Source organism: Oncorhynchus clarkii, chromosome 3, assembly GCF_045791955.1.
Source record: "Oncorhynchus clarkii lewisi isolate Uvic-CL-2024 chromosome 3, UVic_Ocla_1.0, whole genome shotgun sequence".
In the NCBI taxonomy this organism is placed as follows: Eukaryota; Metazoa; Chordata; class Actinopteri; order Salmoniformes; family Salmonidae; genus Oncorhynchus; species Oncorhynchus clarkii.
The window spans coordinates 16,538,532-16,548,352 of NC_092149.1; the positions used below are offsets into that span (position 1 = coordinate 16,538,532).

General features: G+C 39.4%; 1 protein-coding gene across 2 annotated transcripts; it reads left to right on the plus strand.

Moving 5' to 3' along the window:
• Nucleotides 1-7,487: 7,487 nt before the first annotated feature.
• On the plus strand, nucleotides 7,488-9,669 carry LOC139389482 (mitochondrial ribosomal protein L51). 2 transcript variants are annotated; one of them, XM_071136300.1, is made up of 4 exons: nucleotides 7,488-7,891; nucleotides 8,024-8,112; nucleotides 8,405-8,512; nucleotides 9,085-9,669. In XM_071136300.1, exons 2-4 carry the CDS (start codon nucleotides 8,031-8,033, stop codon nucleotides 9,279-9,281), a joined length of 387 nt encoding a protein of 128 aa, XP_070992401.1. In that variant the 5' UTR covers nucleotides 7,488-7,891; nucleotides 8,024-8,030; the 3' UTR covers nucleotides 9,282-9,669. The 2 variants fall into 2 exon arrangements, with proteins under 2 accessions (XP_070992401.1, XP_070992411.1); XM_071136310.1 differs by having other exon boundaries at nucleotides 7,518-7,742.
• Nucleotides 9,670-9,821: the final 152 nt, after the last annotated feature.

The following is a 9,821-nucleotide window of genomic DNA, read 5'->3' on the forward strand; positions in this document are numbered from 1 at the left end:
TGGCCATCACAAAGCCCTGACCTCAATCCTATAGAAGATTTGTGGGCAGAACTGAAAAAGTGTGTGCGAGCAAGGAAGCCTACAAACCTGACTCAGTTACACCAGCTCTGTCAGGAGGAATGGACCAAAATTCACCCAACCTATTGTGGGAAGCATGTGGAAGGCTACCCAAAACGTTTGACCCAAGTTAAACAATTTAAAGGCAATGCTACCAAATACTAATTGAGTGTATGTAAACTTCTGAACCACTGGGAATGTGATGAAAGAAATAAAAGCTGAAATAAATCATTCTCTCTACTTTTATTCTGACATTTCACATTCTTAAAATAAAGTGGTGATCCTAACTGACCTAAAACAGGTAATTTTTACTAGGATTAAATGTCAGGAATTGTGAAAAAATGAGTTTAAATGTATTTGGCTAGAGTGTATTAAACTTCTGACTTCAACTGTAGATGGATGGATGGATGTATAGATGGATAGATGAAAATGTGTGGGTGAAGCCCCAAGAGTTGTTTGTGTTCTTGTAGCTGCCATATTCCCCCCTGGTTCAGACAGCAGTGAATCTCTCTGTGTTGGACACATCTTTTAATATTTTTATCTCATCTATCAACCCCCTCACCCACTACTCTCTTCAAAACCTCAAAACGTTTCCATGTAAACCTGTTGAAATCACAGGCTGTCTGTTTTTGGCCCATATTTGGTGGCTCAGTCAGTACATTGGGACCACAACCCCCACCCCCTCCTTCTCTCTCTTCTTGCTGGCTTTCGGGGTCTGTGAATCAGATTCGTGAGGTGGTCTTTCCTCCTGCTGATCTTTAAATGTACATACTGTATTTAAATACACAGTTAGGCAGTGATGAGGGAAAGTCTTAAACAGACAGATGCCCCTCACATGGAAACAATAGATGACAATGAGGATGAAAAAAACCTACAGTATGCAAATCAACCTGAAGTCGGAAAATATTTCAACTAGATATCTTCAGTCTACATTTTTCAACAGAATAACTAATTTGTTCCTGTCCAACTCTCTCATCACGTCACATAGCTCAATCTCGACCTCAATCCAGCACACTAATGTTACAAAGCTATAGGAATTAAAGTTCAAATCACTCTTAATTGTGCATAGCATTTTGATGTTGAATTTGTATTTGAATTAGCATTTTGTGGTTGGTCGATTTAAACTGGGCTCATATAGGCATACATCAAATAAAACGAATCAAACTTTGAGCTGTGAAGTATTTCAATACACTTCACTTCAGTGAATGAATGAATGAAATTAGATTTTCGTGTCAAATTGCCAGTTGGTAACCCATTAATTGACACATAAACACTGTAATATTTCGCTGATAATTTGTCTTCCTGTGTTCTCTGCAGTGCGCATCGCATAAAGAGTATGTCACGCCCTCACCTTAGAGATCCTTTAAATTCTCTATTTGGTTAGGTCAGGGTGTGGCTAGGGTGGGCAATCTCTGTTTTCTGTATCTTTGTTAGCCGGGTATGGTTCCCAATCAGAGGCAGCTGTCTATCGTTGTCTCTGATTGGGGATCATACTTTGGCAGCTTCTTCCCACCTGTAGTTTGTGGGATCTTGTTTTGGTACTGTGCTGTTTAGCCCTACTAAACTTTACGTTTTGTTTGTATTTGTTGCATTTTCGGTGTTCATTGAATAAAATTAAGATGTACGTCTACCACGCTGCACCTTGGTCCAATCCTTCCATCAACGAGCGTAACAGCCTGGGGCCTGGGGCGGCAGGGTAGCCTAGTGGTTAGAGCATTGGACTAGTAACCGGAAGGTTGCGAGTTCAAACCCCCGAGCTGACAAGGTACAAATCTGTCGTTCTGCCCCTGAACAGGCAGTTAACCCACTGTTCCCAGGCCGTCATTGAAAATAAGAATTTGTTCTTAACTGACTTGCCTGGCTAAATAAAGGTAAAAAAAAAAAAAATCAATACATAATAGTAAATAAGGTTATCCAAACAATAATTGTATCCCTAGAGAAATAACAATAATACATTATACATACATACATACATACCTACCTACCTACCTACCTACCTACCTACCTAACCAACATACATACATACATACATACAGTGGGGCAAAAAAGTATTTAGTCAGCCACCAATTGTGCAAGTTCTCCCACTTAAAAAGATAAGAGAGGCCTGTAATTTTCATCATAGGTACACTTCAACTATGACAGACAAAATGAGAAAAAAAATTCCTGAAAATCACATTGTAGGATTTTTAATGAATTTATTTGCAAATTATGTTGGAAAATAAGTATTTGGTCAATAATAAAAGTTTATCTCAATACTTTGTTATATACCCTTTGTTGGCAATGACAGAGGTCAAATGTTTTCTGTAAGTCTTCACAAGGCTTTCACACACTGTTGCTGGAATTTTGGCCCATTCCTCCATGCAGATCTCCTCTAGAGCAGTGATGTTTTGTGGCTGTTGCTGGGCAACACGGACTTTCAACTCCCCCCAAAGATTTTCTATGGGTTTGAGATCTGGAGACTGGCTAGGCCACTCCAGGACCTTGAAATGCTTCTTACGAAGCCACTCCTTCGTTGCCCGGGTGGTGTGTTTGGGATCATTGTCATGCTGAAAGACCCAGCCACGTTTCATCTTCAATGCCCTTGCTGATGGAAGGAGGTTTTCACTCAAAATCTCACAATACATGGCCCCATTCATTATTTACTTTACATGGATCAGTCGTCCTGGTCCCTTTGCAGAAAAACAGCCCCAAAGCATGATGTTTCCACCCCCATGCTTCACAGTAGGTATGGTGTTCTTTGGATGCAACTCAGCATTCTTTGTCCTCCAAACATGACAAGTTGAGTTTTTACCAAACAGTTATATTTTGGTTTCATCTGACCGTATGACATTCTCCCACTCTTCTTCTGGATCATCCAAATGCTCTCTAGCAAACTTCAGACGGGCCTGGACATGTACTGGCTTAAGCAGGGGGACACGCCTGGCACTGCAGGATTTGAGTCCCTGGCGGCGTAGTGTGTTACTGATGGTAGGCTTTGTTACTTTGGTCCCGGCTCTCTGCAGATCATTCACTAGGTCCCCCCGTGTGGTTCTGGGATTTTTGCTCACCGTTCTTGTGATCATTTTGACCCCACGGGGTGAGATCTTGCGTGGAGCCCCAGATCGAGGGAGATTATCAGTGGTCTTGTATGTCTTCCATTTCCTAATAATTGCTCCCACAGTTGATTTCTTCAAACCAAGCTGCTTACCTATTGCAGATTCAGTCTTCCCAGCCTGGTGCAGGTCTACAATTTTGCTTCTGGTGTCCTTTGACAGCTCTTTGGTCTTGGCCATAGTGGAGTTTGGAGTGTGACTGTTTAAGGTGGTGGACAGGTGTCTTTTATACTGATAACAAGTTCTAACAGGTGCCATTAATACAGGTAACGAGTGGAGGGCAGAGGAGCCTCTTAAAGAAGTTGTTACAGGTCTGTGAGAGCCAGAAATCTTGCTTGTTTGTCGGTGACCAAATACTTATTTTCCACCATAATTTGCAAATAAATTCATAAAAAATCCTACAATGTGATTTTCTGGATTTTTTCCCTAATTTTGTCTGTCATAGTTGAAGTGTACCTATGATGCAAATTACAGGCCTCTCTCATCTTTTTAAGTCGGAGAAATTGCACAATTGGTGGCTGACTAAATACTTTTTTGCCCCACTGTACGTACATACATACATACATACATACATACATACATACATACATACATACAAACATACATACATACATACATACATACATATAAATACAGAAAAATGAAACAGAAGGCATTTGAACCCTGTTTGGCAATATCAGTAGGCTCCCATGGCCAGCCTTTTACTGGCAGCTGAGAGGAGGCGGATGAGTGATGAGATAAGCTAGATTGTCTGCTGAAAGAATGTACAGAGCGTTCAGAAAGTATAACACCCTTTGATTTTTCCACATTTTGTTGTGTTACAAAGTGGAATTAAAATATATTTAATTGTAATTTTTTTGTCAACTACCAAAAATACGTCAAAGTGAAAGGAGAATTCTAACATTTGTAAAAACAAATATGAAAGATAAGTATTCAACCCCCTGAGTCAATACATGTTAGAATCACCTTTGGCAGAGATTACAGCTGTGAGTCTTCCTGGGTAAGTCTCTAACAGCTTTCCACAACTGGATTGTGTAAAAATTGCCCATTATTCTTTTCAAAATTCTTCAAGTTCTGTCAAATTGTTTGTTGATCATTGAATACGTTTACATGCACACTAATAATTCGATATTAAACTGATTATGGCAGTAGGCCGAGTATGGCAATAGTCAAGAAAACACTTTAACCAATCAATCAAACGTATTTATAAAGCCCTTTTTATATCAGCAGATGTCACAACGTGCTGTACAGAAACCCAGCCTAAAACCCCAAACAGCAAGCAATGCAGATGTACAGTAGAAGCACGGTGGCTAGGAAAAACTCCCTAGAAAGGCAGGAACCTAGGAAGAAACCTAGAGAAAAACCAGGCTCTGAGAGGTGGCCAGTCCTCTTCTGGCTGTGCCAGGTGGAGATGGTACATGTCCATTAAGGCCAGATGACCAGCATCGTCATTCAGAGGTTGAGACAGCAGGTGCGGTAGAGAGAGAGGTAGAACGTCCGGTGAACCCTGACCTGGGTTCCATAGTCGCAGGCAGAACAGTTGAAACTGGAGCAGCAGCATGACCAGGTGGACTGGGGACAGCTAGGAGTCATGAGACCAGGTAGTCCTGAGGCATGGTCCTAGGGCTCAGATCCTCTGGGAGGGGAGGAAGAGAGGGAGAGTGAGAGAATTAGAGGGAGCACACTTAAATTTACACAGGACACCAGATAAGACAGGATAATTACACCAGATATAAAAGACTGACCCTAGGCCCCGGCACATAGACTATTGCAGCATAGATACTGGAGGCCGAGGCAGGGAGGGGGTCAGGGGACACTGTTTACAGTGCATTAGGAAAGTATTCAGACCCCTTGACTTTTTTCAAATGTTGTAAACGTTTTAAACAAACTATTATATTAATCTGACTGTGCATGCAACTGTACACACTGCTAGACAGCCAATTTCAGATCTTGCCATAGATTTTCAAGCAGATTTAAGTCAAAACTGTAACCTGGTCACTCAGGAACATTCACTGTCTTCTAGGTAAGTAACTCCAGTGTAGATTTGGTCTTGTGTTTTAGGTTATTCTCCTGATGAAAGTTAAATATTTCATCTCCCAGAGTCTGGTGGAAAGCAGACTAAACCAGATTTTCCTCTAGAATTTTGCCTGTGCTTAGCTCCATTCCGTTATTTTTTTTATCCTGAAAAACTCCCCAATACTTAACAATTACAAACGATTACATACCCATAACATGATGCAGCCACCACTATGCTTGAAAATATGGAGAGTGGTACTCAGTAGTGTGTTGTGTTGGATTTGCTCCAAACATAACACTTTGTATTCAGGACAAGAAGTTAATTGATTTGCCAAATTTTTTTGCAGTATTACTTTAGTGCCTTGTTGCAAACAGGATGCATGTTTTGGAATATTTTTATTCTGTACAGGTTTCCTTTTTTTATTACTCTGTCAGTTACTGTAGGTTAGTATTGCAGAGTAACTACAATGTTGTTAATCCATCCTCAGTGTTCTCCTATCACAGCCATTAAACTCTGTAACTCTTTTAAAGTCACCATTGGCTTCATGGTGAAATCCCTGAGCTGTTTCCTTCCTCTCCGGCAACTGAGTAGGAAGGACGCTTGTATCTTTTTAGTGACTGGGTCTATTTATACACCATTCAAAGTGTAATTAATAACTTCACCATGTTCAAAGGGATATTCTTCAATGTATGCTTCTTCTTTTTTTAATTCAGGCTGTAACACAATAAATTGTGGAAGAAATGTAGGGGTGTGAATACTTTCTGAAGGCACCTTATATTACATTTTTCTGTTCTGTTCAGCTGATTTTTAATCCAGATGTTGAACCTGAAGGTCTACAGTTATCTACAGTACACTCAGTGGTGGAAAAAGTACCCAGTTGTCATACTTGAGTAAAAGCATAGATTCCTTAAATAGAAAGTTACTCAAGTAAAAGTGAAAGTCAGCCAGTAAAATACTTATTGAGTAAAAGTATACAAGTATTTGGTTTTAAATATACTTAAGTATCAAAAGTAAAAGTATAAATCATTTAAAATTCCTTATATTAATCCAAACAAAATAAAACAGGTGCAGACCTTGCTGTGAAATGCTTACTTACAAACCCTTAACCAACGATGCATTTAAAAAAAAATTTACTAAATAAACTAAAGTAACATAATAAAATAACAATAACGAGGCAACAGTATATATACGGGGTACCTAGTCAATGTTCTGGGGAACAGGTTAGTTGAGGTAATTGAGGTAATATGTACATGAACATAGGAGTAAAGGTGCAAAGCCGACAGCACAATTTTCTTGTTTTAAAGTGTATGGACAGCCAAGTGCACACTCTAACACTCAGACATAATTTATAAAAGATGCATTTGTGTTAAGTGAGTCCAAGGAGGCAGTAGCGGACGACCACGTGTTCTCTTGATAAGTGCAAGAATTTGACCATAGGGAAAATGTATGGCGTAAAAAGTACAGTATTGTCTTTAAGAATGTAGTGGAGTAAGTAAAAGTTGTCCAAAATAAAAATAGTAAAGTACAGATACCCTCAAAAACGATTTAAATATGACTTTCAAGTATTTTTACTTAAGTACTTTACACCACTGAGTACACTGTGTGTACACAGAATAATAATAAAAAACAGCTATGTAGAACAATGATACACCAGGCTGTAAAGTCTCAATAAATGCAGCTATTATTCTCTCAAACTGTTTACTTTGAATGTTTGGGTTTTTAAATACTTGGGTTTGGTTTTAAAAAAATGCATTTGAAAATAAATCCCATTTCTTACCTATCCACAATAATCATTCATATCACAAGTTATTATTGATAGAATATCTCCTCTGCCATATAACATGAGACATTCTTCATATAAAGAATGGCCTTTCCTGTACATTGCACTTGTGCAAATGCTTTGTAAACCCGGCCAGTAGATTTACCAAAACATGCAGCCCCCTGCAATATTATCACAACATCTGGGCATGCATGAGTATCAGAAGTCAATATAGGTGTCGGGCCATCAATGGAATGTTGTTATATTTTTAGTAATGTGTTTTTCATTTTTATTTTCCGCTGAAGGACACTGACGTCAAAGCAGAACTGAAAATTAGACCGAATTAATTTCTGCTGTGCTTGCTTCTTTGAAACAAACGCCTTATTCCAGTCAGCTGTTTTTGTTATAGTAAGACTGAAACCAACACAAGGTGTGAGTGTGTCTTCATAGTGTTTATGCGTATGTGGTGTGGGGAAATGTATGAACTGAATGTGTCCACCTAGTGGATAAAATGTAGTCTACAGTAGTTCCGTTTGTAGACCTTCAAAAAAATGAAAGCCACAGATAGAACAGATAATTGTTGATGCGGATGTTTAGGAGTTTTACGGTAAATGCGCGTTGCATCGTGGGAATAATAGTAAAATGGAGGTGCCCGTATGGCATGCATGACTTTATACATGTCGACGCTTTAAAACGTGAATTTCGATTTGTCTATAGTTAATGAACAACTATTAATGCGTGCCTTTGTTTTGTATTAGATTTTTATTATCATATTAGCTTGACGACTACAAGGTCATAAAGACGTGCAACGCTTCAGGTAAACATGGCCTGTTTGCTACGCTAGCTGGCTGAGCTAGCTTAGCTAGGTCAACTTGGAGGCAAAGAGGAACATATTTTTATTTTAGCTACAGAAGCTACCTCTCTTGTTTTTGCAAACATTGTACCTAATATTACACCAGTAGCTAGGTAAGTTACTAGGCTGTAGCAATATGTTTTGTCATGTGCTGTACTGTACATTTTCTTATTTAGTTATCTAGTAAGTTTTAGCTAGCTATTTTACCTTTCAACAATGACTGACGACCTCTGTGTGTATTTCAGGTGAGCCATGTCTCTGTTGAGAGGGTGGCTGAAGGCTGGGGTGTCTCTTTGCCACTCCACACTACAAACAACCAGACAGATAGGCACTGGTATGTGTATAATACATTGAAATTCAGATGCAATGTTTTGTAGCTGCTGTAAATGTCATAATAGGTCTATTTTGTGAGCTCACAATTTTCCAACCAGGGCCCTGTGAATTTGATACGTCATATTAAGGCTATCTGTTTTAATGTGTGTACTACAAACAGTACACTGAAACATTAGGTGTCATACAATCGTTGTTTATACTGTAGCATTAGTCATTATAGTTATTCTTGTCAATTTAACATTCTATTGGTACTGGAAGTAGCCCAGCCAATGAGATCAAAATGTGTGTTACAGGTGTGTGCTGTCCAGTCCGTATGAATGCCATTCCTGAGCTGAAGAAGGTGGACAGGTGGACTGAGAAGAGGAGCATGTTTGGGGTTTATGACAACATAGGAATTTTAGGTAATTGAGAAGTTATCAGCATCAAATCATAGCTCATTTGACCTGATGTCAAGACATTGAGTTGATGCATAACTTTAATATCTTTATGAAAGTGCTGCCCAGTCTCTTGGGACTCGAACCATTTCAGCAACATGACACTGTCCTCTGGACTAACTTAAAATATACTCTTGGTTACCAGGTAGATATAAAAAATGGACACATGATGAAAATGTCACTTTTGCCCCATGCTAAAAATATCATGTAAGGCTTTTGCCATATTGCCAGTTGATACAAAATGGTACAGTGCTGTCTTTTTGGGGTTAAACCAATTCCAGCACCATGGCACTGTCCACAAGTGTTGCCCAGTCTCTAGGGGGGCTCAAACCATTTCAGCACCATGGCACTGTCCACAAGTACTGCCCAATCTATGAGGCTAAAACCATTTCAGTTTCAGCGACATGCTGCTTTCCACAAGTGCTGTCCAGTTTCTATGGGGTTTGACCCATTTCAGCACCATAGGCACGTGTCGAACTACACACACACACTCTCTCTCTCCTATAACAGGCCTTAAATCTCTAACGCGTTGTCTGTAGGTGACTTCAAAGCCCACCCTAAGGATCTTATCGTCGGGCCGGTCTGGGTGAAGGGTTTCCGTGGCAATGAGCTGCAGCGTCTGACGAGGAAGAAGAGGATGGTAGGAGACAGGATGATGACGCAGGACAAACATGATATGGAGAAGAGGATCCGCTTCCTCTATCGACACTTCAACCGCTTTGGGAAACATCGCTGATCTGATCTGGGACTGAGCGGTCTGGCTAACAATGCTAAACGACTACTGTACTAACAACCTGCCCACTGGACCACATTCAGACTCTAAAGAGAGAAATGTGAGCTACTCAGTTATGCCACTTAGATTTATATCAGCCCCTTATTTTCACCATTTGGTAAGAGGAAGCTGATTGTACATTTTCTGTTAAATTGACAGCTGGAAAATGTTGGATTCATTTAGTATTGTTAGCACTAAATCAACACGCACATCTGTAAAGTACATGTTTTGAACCACACAAAAATGTGATGCTCAATGGTCGGTTAATGTTATCACATTGGGGACTAATGTAAGTCATGTTGTGGGTATACCATGTGTTGTGTAAGACGATAATAAACAGAAGCTCATTACATTTGAGTGATTTCTATTGTAAGCCTACATTAGTATTTTACCTTAAGGTAGTTAGTTATTTTTACCTAAATTATTGATCCATGTGAATGTGCCTATAGCAGTAATTGATATATATATATATATATTCAATAATCAATCAGTTACCCAAATATT